The sequence below is a fragment of the Durio zibethinus genome, chromosome 27 (genome assembly GCF_047325235.1).
Source record: "Durio zibethinus cultivar Kanyao isolate XHJ-2024 chromosome 27, ASM4732523v1, whole genome shotgun sequence".
In the NCBI taxonomy this organism is placed as follows: Eukaryota; Viridiplantae; Streptophyta; class Magnoliopsida; order Malvales; family Malvaceae; genus Durio; species Durio zibethinus.
Genome location: NC_143188.1, coordinates 7,333,103 through 7,352,081, shown reverse-complemented (window position 1 = coordinate 7,352,081; position 18,979 = coordinate 7,333,103). Strand labels below are relative to the sequence as shown.

The following is an 18,979-nucleotide window of genomic DNA, read 5'->3' as shown; positions in this document are numbered from 1 at the left end:
GCTAAAAGTATAAATTTTCATTTAAATATTTATTATTAATAAAACAAAATAAAAAATTACCATAATATATATAAAAAATATTATAGTAATTATATAAAAATTAATATATATGGATTCTTTTTAATCAAATGAGTAAATCTAAAAACAAAATATCCTAAAAATAAAAAAAAATTTGGGATCATACTTTATCCAAAATCACATTTTTTTTTAAATTCAATATTTTATAAACTAAGCGCTCTTTTAAAGAAAAAAGCTTAAATCTTAGCTATGGGGTCAAGTACCCGAATGCCAAGGATTCGATTACTAGCGTAGCTGATCTCACTGCTCTTTTCCTTTTTCCCCTCTTCTTTTGCTCTACCCTAATTGTGCTCGAATTTCCAAACTCCATAAAACGACGTCGTTTCCTGTATGAAATTTTAACGCACCCCGTTTTTATCAACCCAAGCGAACGGCAGATGAGAAAAGATGACGTGTTAAAAATCCAATTAAAAAAAATTCAGCTAATAGTTGAAGGCTGAAGCTGATCCTTTTTCTTCTATATTACACGCTGCTGTAAATTTCGGGTGACTTTTACGTAAAAGTTTGAATTTTTTGTTGCTATGGGTCGTAGGTTTTTTCCCATGTTTAGATTCTTGTTCAGTTCAAAATCAGTAATTGTAATTTGAACCATTTTTAAAAATTCAATTTTTAATAGTTGATTATTTTTTTTTTATTGTTATTGAGTTGAAGAAAGATTGTTGGTTTGCTTGATTACTGATATTTGTTAAGCATGGAATGAATTCTGGGTTTTCATCATTAGCTTCATCAGCTGTCATGGGGAGGCAACAGGTTTTGATAAGGTCTCTTGCGGGGTACAGTGATTTCACTCATCTCAAAAGAATGTAAGCAGTGAAATGCTCGAGTGCAGGAGCTTCTTTCGAGGCTGATGCTGAGAATGTTTTGAGGGCAATTACTCCATCCCTTGACCCAACTAGAAATAAATGCCAAGCTGGTAAGATCTCACAAGATAAAGTCACCTCTGTTATTTTATTTATTATTATTTTTTAAATTTCTTTTGGTAAGGGCAATGGTTGAAGTTACCAAAGGTTTTAAGAATGTCACAATGGTGTTTCTGCAATGCTGGTTGATTTGTTTGCCGAATTAAATTTTACATGGAAATCCCATTTTTGTTCTGTGAGGGAAGATAGCTGTTATTGGAGGGTGTTGTGAGTACACCGGTGCACCTTACCTTGCTGCTATTTCAGCTTTGAAAATTGTTAGTGTTTGCTCCTTTTTTCTTGTTTTTTTTTGTTGGCCTTAACTTCTTTCTGGTTCCATTCTTGTAGATTTCCTTATTGAGAATGTTTAGTTTTGTTTTCATCTACTAATGACCCTATAGTTTAATTGAATGTGAATCTTTTACTTCCCCTTGCAGGGTGCAGATTTGTCGCATGTTTTCTGTACAGAAGTGGTGCCACAGTTATAAAAGGCTATAGTCCTGAATTAATAGTGCACCTCATTTTAGAAAAGTCATATAGAATTAGGTGATCTCAATTTCTCTCTTCAGATTAATCTTTCAATATTCATTGGCTTAATTTCTGATTGATATGCTATTTTGATGAGAAAGTGATGTTGATGATGAGGGAGGAAGACAAATCTCAAAGAAGATTCTTTCTGAGTTTGATAAATGGATTGAAAGATTTGATTGTCTGGTTATCGGTCCAGGCCTTGGAAGGGACCCATTTCTTCTGGTGTGCTTTTCTCACTTAATTCATCAAAATTCATGTTAATTACTAATTCAACTTAAGATGCATGCATATGCATTTCTGAATTCTGATTTCTAAATACGTGAATCATTTTCAATCCAATGTTAATTGTGGATGAGGGATGTCCATGTTATGTTGCAGCTTTTCAATCTTTTCTTAATTCTCCTTGAGGAATGTTCATGTATTATTGCAGGTCTTTTTTCCAGCTTGTTATTATGTGAATTTAGCTATGAGCTTATATGGATAAAAACATGAAATATGGCAGTAGAACCTAATGGCACAAATGTTGTTGAAAATGCGTGTTTATGTGGAGTCATAAACATCCATTGTTTATGAACATATGTGTTTTGTTTTTCTTAGCTAGCAACTAATCCTTGTAGATCATGTTCAGGAATGTGTGGGCAAAATCATGACACTTGCAAGGCAGTCAAATGTTCCAATAGTTGTAGATGGGTTATGTGATCAGTAACAACAAGTAAGTGCATTTTCTGATGAAGATTCATGCTTGACATACTGGTTTCTCTCTTTTTTTTTTTTAATTTTTATGCCATTTATCTGTGTATTACCTGTTATTTCCTAGGACAGACTCTTCCTTGTGACAAACCGTGTTGATATTGTTAGTAGCTATCCCTTAGCTGTCTTAACTCCAAATGTGAATGAATTCAAGCGCCTGGTTCAGAAAGTGACATAAACAATCAAGACACTCATGGGGAATTGCTCTCTTTTTCTAAAGGATATATTTCTTTTACAAGTTCTCTTTTTTTCCTGAATATATGCAATTTAAACCACATGAGCAATACAAATCATCTTTTTTGAGATTATTTTTTGTCATGAGTATACATAAAGGATCGAAACATTTTTTGTTTTTGAGAAATCCACAGATATACTCAGTTTTTAGTATCATTATTGTTTGTAAATATGTGGACATTGTTCAAACAAACTGGCATGCACATGGATTTACTTTATAGCAGTAACTCCTTCACATTGGTTAGAGAAGAAAACCCATTTCCTCCATTTCGATCTATTGGTATAGAGGAAAGATCCAATTGCTGTTATTCTGTATTGGTACTCTAAAGCATTTGTATCATATAGATATTGATATATAATGTGATAAGAGAGAACTCTATGCCTGAAGAGAATATGGTTTTATTTATTTTATTTTTCTACTTTAACCCACTATAACTTAGTGATAACATTTTGTTGAATTTAAGGTGTAAGGTGGATCTAAGGCCCATAGCTTTCATTTGCATTGCACATGCCCATGAATGGGTGAATGTGACTGCTGAAGGGAATTATGTATCATTATCAAAGTTAAAGCAGCGGAATTTTTAAAAATTTTAATTCCCTAAAGTCAAAATAAATCAATAAGATTATACAAACAATTTATATATACAAGCATGTATAGTTTTGGCTAAGGATGTTACCTTAAATGCTGAAAATCTCTTGGTCCAATTTGATGACCTTCCAAATAGATTCCAAGCCAAGAAGCTGCTCAAATATTCAGTCTCTAATGGTGATCCACATGAACTCTTGTGAAACAACATTTCTCTAAGGTTTGGTAAAAGTCTCACTGTAGTTAATAAATGTGTGCAAGACCTCTTATATTTTCTTTTAGACGCTTGGTTTGTTGCTCTTTTACAAGAGTGGGCGGTTGGATGTTATTTATATAGGGGGAGATTCGGCCAGATTAGGTTTAATTTGCTTGAAATGCAGATTTCCACAATTAACCATATGCTTAGTCAAATGCACCAAATAAGGAAAACTTTTTCTCTTGTTTTTTTTTTTTTTTTTCTATTTTTGGTCATACCAAAATCAAATTAAATCCAACTTAATTTGTCCCAATTTTAATCTTTTACAATTGTTCTATTGTGTGTGACCCATTAAGTTCTTTAGCATGTTGGCAATAAACACAAGCATTGTAAGCCTTAGTATTCGTTTATGGATGAAAACTTTTTGTCTTCATCACCAATTCTCCAATTAGCCAATCTTATATTTATAGATCATGATCAATGCTAACTTCATTGCCATGACCATTAATTGCTAAAGAAAAGTTAGTATGGCTTGACAATTTATCCATGAATGGCCTTAGTGTATAATTAATATCGTTTCATCACATAGTATCTTGATTTGAACATTGAATATGTTTAGTGTCTACTTAATCTTGTTCAATCATATTAAGTCTTATCCTTAACATTAACTCACAAATAAGTTTTAGAACAATTCTAAAATCTTATTTCACTTTCATTAAAGATTTTTTAAGTTAATTCAATCAAGACTAGTTGAGATACTTTCTTGATCAAATAAGATGATGAATCCCATTTTTATTACTTCATGCATCTTCATATACCTCATATTATACCCAACAATACTCGATTGGAGTATCTTGGTCAGAACCATAAGTTAAAGTATAATATTCATCATATAAGATTATAAATATTCTCAAGTTAAAGGATCACTTATAGAACCATCACATAAGAATGTAACTATAGACGCTAAGTGAACTACCATATAGCATTCTCATATTGGGTCATGTTCAGTAAACTTGTTCTTGTAATAAGCACCCATATGTTAGCTCAAGTTTATTCAAATTTCAACTTATGAGATGGGTTGCTTGCTTCATAAACAAGAGCATAATCATGTGCTAGTCTTAATAGCTTTTGTTAATGTCCTCTTATTGATAAAAGCATCGAGTATGCAATGATGATCTTATAATTACAATCTCATTGTAATTCCTTGCAAAGCTTATTTATATTTAGAGAACTTTATCATATAATCATCAACATTGAAATATATATGTATACAAACTCAATGATAAAGAAATAAGACCTTTATTTGATATCAAATATCAAAGTATTACTAATATGACAATGTCTTAGCCAAAATATGATTTGGCTTGAAGGGCTAATACCAACAATCTCCCATTTGCACTAAAGCCAATCATTCATGTATCTAATACCATATTTGACTACATATTTATCATGTTTTTGTTGGGACATAACTTTAGTAAAAGGATCAGCAATGTTATTCTCAGTGGGTACTCATTTTTTTTTAACATCACCTCTAGAAACAAAGTCTCTAATGAGATGATATTGTCTCAATAGATGTGGATCTTTGATGAAACCCTAGTTCCTTGGCTCACAATAGACTATTATTGGATCAACAATGTTAGGAACAACATTTAGTTCAGTTATGAACTTCTTGACCCAAACGACCTCTTTTGCAGCTTCAAATGCAGAGATGAATTAGACTTCAATTGCAAAGTCTGTAGTTGTACTCTATTTGGAACTTTTTTAATTCATTGCTCCACCATTCAGAGTAAAAACATAGCCACTTTGAGACTTGCTATCATTCTTATCGAATTGAAAGCTTGCATCACAATAGCCTTCAACCAGGAGTTTGGTTCCATCATAGAAAAGAAACATATTCTTAGTTCTTTTCAAGTACTTAAGGATTGTTTTCATAGCCATCTAGTGACATTCACTTGGATTTGCTTAATATCTACTTGTTATGCTTAAAGTATATGAGATATTAGGCCTTGTGCATAACATTGCAAAAATAAGTGTTCCAATTGCTAAAGCATATGGAACCTTATTTGTGCTATCTTTTCCAATTAGTGTCTTAGGAAAAGATGTCCTTGGAAAGATTTATACCATGCAAGACTGGCAAGAATCTCCTTTCGGACTCTTTCATGCTAAACTTTTTTAGTACTTTGTCTATGTATCTAGATTGTGAGAGACTAAGCAACCTCTTTGATCTATTTCTATAGTTTCTTATGCCAAGCACATATGTTGCTTCTCACAAATCCTTGATGTAGAACTTATTTGATAACCAAATCTTGGTAGATTGTAGCATGGGTATATCATTTCCCATAAGCAATATGTCATCCACATATAGCACTATGAAAACGATTGCACTCTCACTTGTCTTTTTGTATACACTAGGTTCATCTACGTTTTTTATAAATCCAAATTTTATAATTGCTTTATCAAAATATATATTCCAACTCCTTGATTCCTGCTTAAGTCCATAAATAGACTTTTGAATCTTACACACCATGTCAGCATTCTTTTTGGATTCAAAACCTTCGGGTTATGTCATGTGCACATCTTTTTGCAAATTCTCATTAAAAATTGCCATTTTGAAATCCATTTGCCATATCTCATAGTCATGGTATGTGACAATAGCAAGCAAAATCCTAATGGATTTTAACATGGCTACTGGTAAAAAAGATTCATCAAAATCAACTCCTTGTTTTTTATTATAACCTTTTACCACTAACCTGGCTTTGTACGTTTGTACATTGCCATCCATGTTGGTTTTCTTCTTGAAAAACCACTTCCACCCATTGGGTTTTATCCCTTCAAGTGGTTCCACCAAAGTCCATACCTGGTTTGCATACATGGATTCCATTTCGAATTTCATGGCCTCTTTCTATATCTTAGAATCAATATCCAACATTGCTTCTTGATAGTTAGTAGGATGATCATCTATGATCAACTCATCCTTGTCCACAAGAAATTCATATCTCTTAGGAGCTTGGTGAGTCTTACTTGACTAATGGAGTTTTTATGTACTTTGAGCTTCTAGTTGCACATTTGATGCCTTAGCCATTGGCTCAAGTTCCATTCTTGTGTCAATTTATGTTTCTTGAACTTCTTCAAGTTCTACTTTACTCTCACTATTTTTTTCAAGAATAAACTCTTTTTCCAATAAGATAGCATGTTTAGAAACAAATAGCTTTTGTTCTTCATAGTTGTAGAAATAATATCTAATAGTTTCCTTTGGATATCCCACAAATTTACAGTTAACAGATCTAGCTTCAAGCTTGTTGACTTGTGATGCTTCATATACGCATCACATCCCCATATCTTTATGTGTGACAAGTTTGGTTTTTTACCTTTCCACATCTCATATGATCTTGTCAACAGATTTAGATGGAACTATATTTAGAAGATAAACAGCTATTTCAACTGTATAAACGTAGAAGGATACAAGAAGATTCAAATTGCTCATCATAGATTGAACCATGTCTAACAAGGTTCTATTTCTCCTTTCAAAAACTCCATTGTGTTATGGTGTTCCATGTTGAGTCCATTGTAAGAGAATCCCATTATCTTTTAGATAACCTAGAAAATCATAGCTTAAGTATTCACCACCTCGATCAAATCTAAGTATCATGATGCTTTTATCAATTTTCTTTTCAACTTCTATTCTAAATTCTTTGCACTTTACAAAAGATTTACGGTTGTGTTTCATTAAATACACATAACCATATCTTGTATGATCATCAGTGAATGTAATGAAATAGGAGTATCCTTCTCTAGCATTTGTGTTCATTGGGCCACATATATCCGAATGTATTAGTCTAAAAACCATGCTGGCTCTTTCTCCTTTTCCAATAAAAGGTGATTTGGTTATCTTTTTAAGCAAACATGATTCATAAGTCCCATATGACTCATAATCAAAAGGATCAAAGTATCTTTGGTTATGTAACTTTGTGATTCTTGTTTCATTGATGTGATTGAGCCATAATGGCTCAAGATTGATTCGGTTTATCTAGTTTAGCCTTCTTGACATTTATATAGAGAATATCATTGTTTAATCTAAGAATATATTAGCCATTATCATGCATTCCCATGCCATAAAACATGTCATTTAGATAAAAGGAATAACAATTTCCTCTAATATTAAATGAGTATCCATCATTCATACTTAAATAAGAAACTGAAATGATGTTTCGAGTTATGACAGGGATATAATAACAATCCTTTAGTTTTAAAACTAAACCAGAAGGTAAAGGAAAATAATAAATCTCCACAACATAGGCAACAACACTTGCGCCATTTTCAAAATGCAAGGACACCTCTCCTTTCTTTAGGCATCTATTCTTCTTTAGTCCCCATATGTCATTACATAGGTGAAAACCACATCCGATATCCAATACCCAAGAAGATGTGTCAAAAGAGATAAATTGATCTCAATCATAAACATAACTAAAGTAGAAGTCTCTTTAGACTTCTTGTCCTCCAAGCTTGTCAAGTAAACCTTGCAATTCCTCTTCCAATGACCTTCCTTATCACAATGGTGACATGCACCATTGTCCTTCTTAATGTTGCTAGCAGGCTTAATGGCTTTGCTTACATCCTTTTTCTTATCAACCTTTTTACTTTTCTTCCTCTTAGTTGACTTCTTCTTGGCCTTAGATGAAGAGACCAAAAGAGCTTCAGGCTTTAGATTCTTAATGGACTTTTTGGCAATGTTTAGCATATTCATCAATTGTGGTAATGTTACTTCCCTCTGATGCATATTGAAGTTCATTACAAATTATGAAAAGCTACTAGGAAGAGATGACAAGATCAAGACAAACTTAACTCATGATCTATCACAAAACCTAATTGTCCAAGTTTTTCAATCCAATTGATCATCTCAAGACAATGCACTTTGACTGAAGTGCTCTTAAACATCATTGTTCAAAACAATTCCTTAGAGGTCTCAATCTACCCTGGTTTGTCAAATAACTCTTTAAGGTGCAAAATGATTGTCAGAGAATCCATTTTCTCATGTTGCGTTTGCAGCTCAAGGGTCATGCTAGCCACCATGATACATACGGCTTGATCATCATGGTTTTTATGGGTTTCATAAACTCGTGACACTACATCATCAGCACCAGCATATGGTTTTGGTGAAACCGGTTCATCAAGAGCATAAGCATTTTCTTTTGCTTTAGCACTAGCTTCAAATTGAGGTACCAATCATTGAAGTCAGGCCTCGTGAGCTTGTTAGCATCAAATATGCTATGAAGCGACACGTTATTACTCATTTTGCAACCTATAATATTGAAGAAGTATTAGTCATATTGTTAAATACCAATATAGATAAGGTCTAAATCTATAAATTGATTACTTACATTATTTTAATCAAATTAATAACTCTCACTATCAATCAAAGAAATCATATTTTTCTAGTGGGCTAAGATCCCATTTAGTTTACCATAACCTTGAGGTTTGTCTCAACAAGCCATGATAAGTAAATTAAGTAGATAACTTGCTTATCAATCACATCCCCATGTGACTCCTAGATCAATTGGGTGACAACTCCTTGTCTAATCACATCTTATGTGATTTGGCCAATCATTGCCTTTATCATTACACAGTTAAGTTTTTCGCATCTAGACAATACAATGATAGTTAAGACCCATTATCCATAACACAACCTTATTTCGAATAATGAGTGCCTTGAGTTTTGTCTCAATAAGGCCCACTTGTAGAAAGTTCAGTTGTTTATGTTAATAGAAGGCATCAAGACTTAATATTTTTCATGAGGGTTTTTAATTCATCATAAGTCTCATCAAGCATGCATAAGAATTCATCATATATCCAATATATGTAATCTTATCATGCATCTCACAATTATACATGACATCTATCACATATAAATTCTAGCATGTATAACAACAAATCAATATAACATACATGATATTTATCTCATAACTAACATGCATTCTACAACAATCATCATGTTTGGTTCAAATTCAAGATCTTGCACATTTATTCTTTGAATTAATATCAATATTATATAACAATTATCAATCCAACTCAATTTGATGCAAGACAGACATGTTTAGCTAGCATGGGCAAATCTGTCTAACTATTATCTTAGGAATATGTAATTTGCAATCATAATTTCCTAAACAATTAAGGAATTATAATTTTACTTCAATTTTAATGTAACATGGTCAACATTACTCTAAACCATTTAGGAATATCAATCAATTAAAATCAAGCCAAATTACATGCATTGGGATTTTTCTAGCCCAACTAGGTGTTGTAGTGAAATAGTTTCTTGTTAATTAGAAGTTTTGAAAATTTAGAAAATCCAATTCAATTTGGATTTTATATGAAATCTTTTTTCTCAAATCCAAACTATTTAGGAATCCAAATTCAACAAGAAAGAGCACCAATCTAGGGTTTGACCGAAAACCCATCCAAGAAGGAAAGCAAGTTGCGACTAAAGTAGTTTTTTATGGAAACTAGGTAGTTTTGGCCATCTTTTGCTATGCCGCCCCTATTAGCCACCATCCAAGAGTTCTAAACTCTTTCCCATGCTTTCTTATGCCTTTGGTCATGATTATTGAATCACAAGTTACAATTACTTTGATTTTTGTAAAACCAGTTCACTAAACTTGGTGATCAAGAAAGCAAATCTTGAAATATTGATGAACAAGTTTCCTAAGGTTCTCAATATTAATTACCAAGTAGATTTTCGTTAAAATCATAGTGAGCAAGTTTTTAAAGTCTTTTAACTTTTAAGAATGCTAGCTGCATCAAGAAAACTAATTGCCATAATCATATTAGGGCAACCATGTATCATATGCATATTTTACATGCCCAGCCACCACTGGCAGATTTCTGGGCTGAACTTATCATCAACTTTTGAATCACAAAATCAACTCCAAAAATTCTGAAAATTTTCAAAAATGATTATCAATATGTCTATTTTCACATGTTAAAATTTCGTAGCTAAATAATATGCCTAGAGTAAGAAATAATTTTCGTAATATCACTACAGCAGAATTTTCCTAATATAGACAGATTGCAAACGAAAAATTCATTGAGTATACAAACGATATCCATAAATCATAAAATTTAATCTCAATCATCCTAAGATATCATACTTTGATATTCTAAAAGAATTCAATCAAAACAATATAGAAAAACTTAATTTTTTGGCCTCTACATCATAACAATAGATTACAATCAAAACAGTTTTGATATAATAAACAACCAAACAAAATCCTAATTTGTATAATCTATATTGACAAGGCTCTGATATCACTTAAAGGGAATTATATATCATTATCAGAGTTAAAGTAGTAGAATTTTTAAAAATTTTAATTCTCTAAAGCTAAAATCAATCAATAAGATTATACAAACAACATATATATACAAATATGCATAGTTTCGGCTAAGGGTGTTACCATAAATGTCACAAATCCCTTAGTTAAAATTGGTGACCTTCCAAATAGATTCCAAGCCAAGAAGTTGTTCAAATATTTAGACTCTAATGGTGATCACACGAACTCTTGTGAAACAACCTTCTCTAAGGTTTGGTAGAACTCAAAGCCTCACTATAGTTAGTAAGTGTTTGCAAGAGCTCTTGTATTTTCTTTTAGATGCTTGGTTGGTTGCTCTTTTACATGAGGTGCCAGCTTGATGTTCTTTATATAGGGAAGATTTGGCCCCATTAGGTTTAATTTGTTTGGAATGCAAATTTGCACAATTAACCTTATGCATAACCGAATGTAGGAAACAAGGAAAACTTTTTCTCTTGTTTTTATTTCCCTCTACTTTTGGTTATACGAAAATCAAATTAAGTCTAATTTAATTTGTCCCAATTTTAATCTTTCACAATTGTTCTATTGTGTGTGACCCATTAGGTTTTTTAGCATGTTGGTAATAAACATAAGTATTGTAAGCCTTAGTTTTCAGCTATGGATAAAACAAACTTTTTGCCTTTAACACCAATTATCTAATTAGCCAATCTTATGTTTATAAATCATGATCAATACTAGCTTTTTGCCATTACTCACAATTGCTAAAGAAAAGTTAATATGCTTTGACAACCTATCCGTGAATGGTCTTAGTGTATAATTAATATCCTTTCATCACATAGTATCTTAGTTTGAGTATTGAATATGGTTTAGTGTCTACTCAATCTTGTTCAATCATGTTAAGTCTTGTGTCTAACATTAACTCACAAATAAGTTTTAGAACAATTCTAAAATCTTATTTCACTTTTGCCAAAGATTTCTTAAGTTAATTCAATCAAGACTAGTTGAAATACTTTCTTGATCATAGAAGTTGATAAATTCCATCTTGATTATTTTATGCTTCTTCATATACCTCAAGTTATACCTAATAATACTCGACTGGAACATTTTTGGTTAAAACCATAAGTAAAATAAAGTCAAAGTATAACATTCATCATATAAAATCATAAGTAATTTCAAGTCAAAGGATCATCAATACAACCATCACATGAGAATGTAGCTATAGACACTATGTGAACTACCATATAGCAATCTCATATTGGGTCATGTTCAGTGAACTTGTTGTTGTAACAAGCACCCATTGGTTAGCTCAAGTTTATTCAAAACTTCAACCTATGAGATCGGTTGCTTGTTTCATAAGCAAGAGTATAACCACGTGCTAGTCTTAAACGTTTTTGTCAATGTCCTCTTATCGATAAAGCATCGACTAGGAACAATTTTGGAACATATAGCATTTATGCAATGATAATCTCATAATTACAATCTCATTGTAATTCCTTCGCAAAGCTTTATTTATATTTCGAGGACTTTATCATATAAGCATCAACATTGAAATATATGCATACAAACTCAATTATAAAGAAATAAGACCTTTATAAGATATCAAATATCAAAGTACTACAAATATGACAATATTTTAGCCAAAATATGACAATATTTTAGCAAAAATATGATTCGGTTTGAAGGGCAAATACCAACAACTGCATAGTCATCAAGCTTCTCTCTATATGAGAGGCATAGATGAGAACTGCTAATAAATATCCCTTTTTAGCATTGGGACCACATTCTTTTGGTTTTCATTTGTTAGTATTATATTTGCTATATATTGTAGTCTATCTTGTATTTGATTTTGTAAATAATAGGTTGTCATATTTTTGAAAACTTTCTAATTTGAAGTTTGCCTATTGGTCAGGATTGGTGGTGTAACTATCTCAAGGAAAGGTAAGTCTAACCTCATTAGCGATGGTGAAATAGGTATGGAACCTTCTGACTCGCAAATGTGTTATGCTGATAAAATGTATGATCTTTATTACAACATTTGAGTTGAGAATGGTGGCATGCATCTTCTTTTAGGAAAATTGCATATGTGGCCAATACAACAAATTTTACAGATGCAGGACATATTTGAAACACAAGGTGACTAACATATGCCTCTTAACACCAAAATCTTTTTGATCTTGTGAAGATAAAAAATTATTAGCATCAATGAGCTACCTAGATTTTTCTTGAAAGCAAGCTAAAATTATTGTCTTTTTATGGTTCTACTGCATTGTATCATGTGTTGTTACTCATCGCTAGTGGCCCAAAATTCCAAAACCCTTCGAAGTTTGGTTTTTCTTTTCCAAACTTTCTATTGTTGTGTCCACATTTCTTCTTGTGCGTTTGAGAGTTTTGGCGAAAGTCATATGATTTGATTTGGTTTAAAATTTAATCCACTTTGAGAATTGCACTTTTTATTATTTGCCCAAAGAATTGCATTTTCTGATTGCTGACTTTCTTTGATTTTGGAAGCACCCCTATTTATTTTCTTTGGGTTTGGAAATTGTAAAACTTTTTTTGATGCCATAGTTTTGTGTTATGTAGTCCAATCAGTGGGCATTTATGGATCCCCACGGCGTTGTGGTGGCCAAGTTAATATACTTTCTGGAAGGTAATTGATTCATTAGAATTTCATCTTATTTTTGTTTATTAAAATAGCTGGTGAATTTGATTTTTCTTCGATTTTCATAGATATCCTTTTTTGCTTTTCTTGCGCATTGTACATTCTATTTGGCTTATTTCTTACCCATTTTTTTGGAGTGATGCATCTTTTCTAGAATTCAGCTTTCAAGAGCATAATAGAATAACTTTGATCTTTTTCATGTTGTTCTTTTGTGACAGCGTTGCCGTATTTTTATCTTGGGCTCGTCAACATATTTCAGCTACTGAAAGGAAACCAACTATAAGGTAGTTCTGGGCAGATTTATCTCATATTCCTGGCTCACTCCCTATAGTTCCTCAATCTTCTCTCCTACATGGTCATTGACTGTTTTCTTAAACATGGGATCATTACAGTCCAACAAAGCCTACTGTCTTGGGTTGCATTGCGGGCTCTGCTTTATTGAGGAAGGCTGCATCTCTTGCTCTTGGGCATAAGAAATGGGCAACTCTTACCACCCATATCATTGAATGCTTGGGCCGAAGGTAACTCTCCTTTGATGACAATGAATTTAAAATGAAATAAAAATTTCAATCTAACCCGTTACTTCTATTGATGCAGTTTGGTGGCGATCTTTCCAGCTTCTACATAATGGACGCCCCGCCCACACTCAGTCAGGCTGCTTCATCAACAAAATTCTGTCATATCATGAATTGTGGTGGTGTTTCCATGGAATGTTGATAAAAATAATAATGTAAAATGGAGGATTCAATGGATTGAATAGCCTTTTTTAATCCTTTTCAAGGGGTCTGGAAGTAGGGTGAGGATCCTGATCTATTACTAAAAAGTAATGAAAGTTTTCACTAGGGTGATTAATGTACATTGAAGTTTTAATGACCTTGAATTGAGTAACAAGTTAGATGAAAATTCATTAAAAGGTGTAAAATGACATGACCAAAATTTGAGCTTAAATTAGAGGATCTTTTGCCGTGGACTGTTGTTTTCTTAGGTCTTTGGTTTTCAACCCTGTTTCGATTGGACGGTATAATGGATGGTTACATGGAAGGCTTAGGGACTTAAAATCATTTTTATGGGCCTAGTTTATGTTTTAATTTGTTAGTTGATTTTTTAGCGATATATTATATATGAATGTAATAGTTAATTATAATTATAACTCTTTTTATATTTATAATTTCATAAAAAAAAAAATTCCGTGCATCAAAGTGCATGAGGGTTGTCTTAGTAAAATCCCAACACCAGTAATCGCACCATAATGAGCATGTGAAAGTGTTGTTTGCCAGGCTAACAATGGTGTGATATTTATTGATGGAGTATTAAATTTTTAGTTTTAGTGATTAAATTCAATTTTCTATAATCTCAAGCATACGGGTTTAATTTTGCATAATCTCAAGCAAACACCAAAAAGAATGTGGTTTGCTAGTTAGTTAAAAATGCATCCAGGCCGGACAAACTTGTACAGGCATGTCAGAAGCATCAGCAGGAAAGACAAATCTCACGTGGAATAACTACCTTTGTCGAGGAAAATTGATTGCATGCAATAAGTACAATGTATTCAACATAACTACTTTTGTCACACTACTAAAAAAGATCATCATTTTCCCTTCTCTTTAATGCTTCAGATTTGGCATTTGTGATAAATGAGTCTAAGAAACATGTTTTGGCAGACCACGAGACGATATCATGTTATAACTTGTAGAATAACAAGAGGCAACCACAGAACTTTGAATTTACATAAAAAAGGCCATGAAATTCAAATTCTTTACAACACCTGAGTTCCAAATCCTCAATCTAAATGATAACGATGTAAGTTAAAAAAAAGGGACCATGGGCCTAAAAAACAGGCATCCTCCGACCGTTACACTACATGTAGGGGGGGTAATTAAATTGTAATGCAATAGAAATGCAGTAATATGTTGTAGACTTCAATCACATACTATGGTATGATGATCAATTCACTTGCACTGTCCTTCAGCTCATAAGCAGCCATTAGCATCTCATTTTAAGAATCCGAAGGTGGCTGCTGCTGTTGTTGTGGCCACATCTGCTGACCAGCATAAGGGCGAGACTGTTGGCCATAAAGGGCATGATCCATGACAGGCTTACCAACAGTCATACCTGCAGCACCAGCCTGTTGAGCAAGCTGTGGTGGCATGTAATAGTAAGGAAGACCATCGGCTGGACCTCCAACTCTCGAACCTGATGCAAGTAACTCATCTTTTAAATCCTCTCTTGGGACTATATCAACCAGAAAATCAAATATATCAGTCCTTGTAATTGCAGCTGCAATGTCATTCTTCTGGAGGGTCCTCCTCTTATTTTCCTCCGTGTGATTCCACGACCTCAGTGTCAACTCTAGAATGAACATTTCACAGGCCCTAGCAAATACTACCGGAGCTTCAGCTGATATCATCCTCACATCCTCATCTGCCTTCATAATCTTCTTAATCCTCGCCAATGGTAGGCTATGATTCTTAAAATCAGTAGTCTGCTCAATTTCTTGATACTGATTTGTCCAAAAGCTCTGGAGTTGTTGTTGCAATTGCTGTTGCTGTTGTTGGTGGATATGCTGATAAGCAAGTTGGTGTTGTGCTAACTGAACTGAGGAGGCAGGGAGACCTGCTGGCTGGCTAGGTGATTGGATTGAGGCAACTGACCCAGGAGCAGAGGATCCTACCATTTGAGTAGGTTGATAACTGGTTACACCATATGAAACTGCTGCTGCACTACCAAATAGGCCCATTGTGGAGGTCTTCCCACGGCCTTGCTGATCCATACTGGTCTATATTGACTAGCAAGATATTCTTTATGCTACAACTTCTAGTGCCAAGCAAAGAAAAAACAAATCTAGATTGATTTAACAAAATAAAACAAACGAAATATTAAGCATTAATAAAAGAACACGAAATAGATTGATTTCCAGAACATAGAGTGGAAACATAAATTAATGGAAAAGCAATGTCGGCAGAAGATTGCTTTAACAACCACATAACCACAAATTACAATCCCAACAATAAAATACATCAAAAATAGATTTCCAGAACCCGTAAAACTCAGAATATGGATAACTTTGGATCTTGATACAATCAACTTATATCCGAAATCCTCAATCAAACTACCAAAACATCTTTTGCGTGCTTTCAACTAATTCATACAAAACAGTGAACAATCAAGACATTTGCTGTAATTAATCAGAGAAAGGCAATTGTAGGAAATCCTAGCTAGTGATTAGTGTGTAAGACAAGTCAATTGTCAAGTTGCTATAAAATACTTAATCAAAATATTTCTATTTTTTATTAGCATTTGATGGTTATAGGTAGGGCAACGAATTAAAATTGGACAAGTTGAATAAATACAGTTAACAAGCAAAGAGCACCATTGACGTTGTTCGCTTGCAAATTCTGCTAAAGCTACAGCCATCATCATAGTTCATTATCCAAAGCATGGAAAAAAAAAATCCAATTATTCTAAAATAACATGAAATCAATTTGAATAATTCAAGAATCACAACTCCATTGTCGAAACAAAGATTACTTACTAGTTTGCAAAAACAAGCAGAGTAATTGCAATTCACATCGAATATGTATACATAAGTACATATAGAGTATATACGTATAGGCTTATATTCATAGCAAGCAGTTCAACTGTTTCTTTAGGTACAAACAAACGTATAAATACACGTATATACACGAGTACAAGGAATTCAAAATCCCAAGAAAAAAAATTCTCTTTACCAATTATATAAAAAAAATTGCAGAGATAATTAATGATGATCAACGCAATCAGCTGAGTGATAAAATAAAAACCAGAAAGAAAAAAAAAAAGGAAAAACTTTACCTTTCGGTGCTGCTTGTCGTTTGGATGGCGATCACTCGATCTTATTCATAAATTGGAACCCTAAACGAAAAAACTAAAACAAACTAGAAATAAAGAAGGGAAAATAACGGATGGATTGTATTCTGTGTGTGTGTGTGTGTTTTTTTTTTTTTTTTTTTAATGAGTGTTTGGATTAGTGTGGAAGAGAGAAAGATTAGAGGCTGTGGGAGGTATTAAATTACTAGTGAAATTCAAGAAAGAGAGAGACAGAGAGGTTTGGAAGTGGATGATGAGTTGTTTAATGGATGACCGACTTTCACTCTCTCCACTTCTAACATTAGTTGAGTTTCAGGTTGACCTTCTTTTTTTTACTCTTTTGCCCCTCCTCCTCATTCCTAATCTACATTCTAGGCTTTTCCTTTTTTTTTTTTTAAATTAATTTTGATGACAAGAGGTCTCAAATAGAGTGGACGGTTTATGACAATACATGGTTCAATGCGGTATGTATCATGTTTGGTGCATCCTGTTGGTAAGTAATTAGATTGCCCAAACACATATGTCGTATTGAATTAAAAGATTTTAAGTTCATGATTCGATATACATTACTCATTATTCATTAAGGATCAATGTTAGTACGTGACAAGTGTATTAGTACAATACGACAGACAAGCTTAAGCATTATTATTATTATTATTATTTATGTTGTGATGAAATTATATTTGCTTTTAGCATTTAGTTGGCAATTTACAAAAATAAAATTATATTAAATAAATCTATATACAAAATATTTAAATTATTTTAGATAAATTTATAATCTTTTCATTTTGAATATAAAATATATAATATATCACCTTTTTTTTTATAAAAAATAATTTTCTCAAAAACTACACTATTAGTAAAAATTCATCAAAAAATAAACTACTAAAGTGTAAAAGTTGCCACTTTAACTAATAGTAGTAAAAATAGTTAAGATATCATTGATAAAAATTTTAATCATTCCAAAAGGGTTAAAATTTATAAAATTGAAAAAAATTTGCTTTTATATTCAAAATTCAATAAACTTCCTTATATTCATAAAATACACTTTAAACTGAAGTTATAGACATAAAATACACTTTAAACTAAAGTAATAATTAAAAATTTTACAAAGCTATTAAAAGCCATGCTTGGCTTGATTCGATATAAAGAATAATATCATGCTAGACACTGTATAACCCATAAAGTTTATAGAACATGTGTTGTGTTAGGCCATGCTCTTACCTTTTATAGACGTATATTATATAATAATGTTGGATCAACATAATCTATTAACACATGAGCTAATATTTAAATGAACTATATTAACTCGATATGGCCCATTTGATACCTTTAGGTTGACTTTTTATTTTTATATATAATACTTTGGTAAATTTGAATAATTTTTATTAGGGAATTTTTTTAACTTCATGGAAGATCAATTCTTTGTAGAATAATATTTTTCTTTAAATTAATTAATTGAATAATTTTCAAGTGACAAATTGTTTATAGTCAAGTAGAATTAATGACATTATTTAATTCAATTATATAATTAATAATTTTATGATTAATTAAATATATTATTTGGCAATTAAAGACACAAATACACTTGTATTGACTAATCAAAATTCAAGGACACATAATATGACCAATCAAAATTCATTTATGGGTCATCCAATTTATTTCCAATTAAATTAAAATAATTTAAAGATAAATTCAAATTTTGGCTAATCAAATTTTAAAAATTTATGGGTCATAAATTAAAATTTCTTTCATGAGTCATAGGTTTTTGTCTCTAATCAAACTAGAATTATTTAGAGATAAAATAAAAGAGGTTAAATTCTTTTAAAACCCTCATACTTAGCAGCTGACACTATAAATAAAAACTTTTCTAAGCCATTTAACACATAATTTTTG

At 32.1% G+C, this 18,979-nt stretch overlaps 1 protein-coding gene and 1 pseudogene across 8 annotated transcripts; one reads left to right on the top strand and one right to left on the bottom strand.

Annotated features, from left to right (window-relative positions):
- The first annotated feature begins 356 nt into the window (after positions 1-356).
- On the top strand, positions 357-14,221 carry LOC149510885 (ATP-dependent (S)-NAD(P)H-hydrate dehydratase-like). 5 transcript variants are annotated; one of them, XM_089756491.1, is made up of 11 exons: positions 357-991; positions 1,188-1,255; positions 1,415-1,523; positions 1,607-1,730; positions 2,137-2,220; positions 12,488-12,549; positions 12,649-12,711; positions 13,159-13,225; positions 13,456-13,521; positions 13,630-13,758; positions 13,835-14,221. In XM_089756491.1, the coding sequence occupies exons 5-11, from the start codon at positions 2,195-2,197 to the stop codon at positions 13,863-13,865; spliced, it is 444 nt and encodes a 147-aa protein (XP_089612617.1). In that variant the 5' UTR covers positions 357-991; positions 1,188-1,255; positions 1,415-1,523; positions 1,607-1,730; positions 2,137-2,194; the 3' UTR covers positions 13,866-14,221. The 5 variants fall into 5 exon arrangements, with proteins under 5 accessions (XP_089612617.1, XP_089612615.1, XP_089612616.1 ...); XM_089756489.1 differs by having other exon boundaries at positions 1,184-1,255; XM_089756490.1 differs by lacking the exon at positions 1,188-1,255.
- Positions 14,222-14,932: 711 nt separating this feature from the next.
- On the bottom strand, positions 14,933-17,526 carry LOC111280012 (nuclear transcription factor Y subunit C-3 pseudogene; annotated as a pseudogene). 3 transcript variants are annotated; one of them, XR_016334681.1, is made up of 2 exons: positions 17,069-17,526; positions 14,933-16,048 (listed from the first exon to the last, which is right to left on the bottom strand). The product of XR_016334681.1 is annotated as a nuclear transcription factor Y subunit C-3 pseudogene, transcript variant X3 (transcript). The 3 variants fall into 3 exon arrangements; XR_016334680.1 differs by having other exon boundaries at positions 14,933-16,078; positions 17,069-17,524; XR_016334678.1 differs by having other exon boundaries at positions 14,933-16,051; positions 17,069-17,517.
- Positions 17,527-18,979: the final 1,453 nt, after the last annotated feature.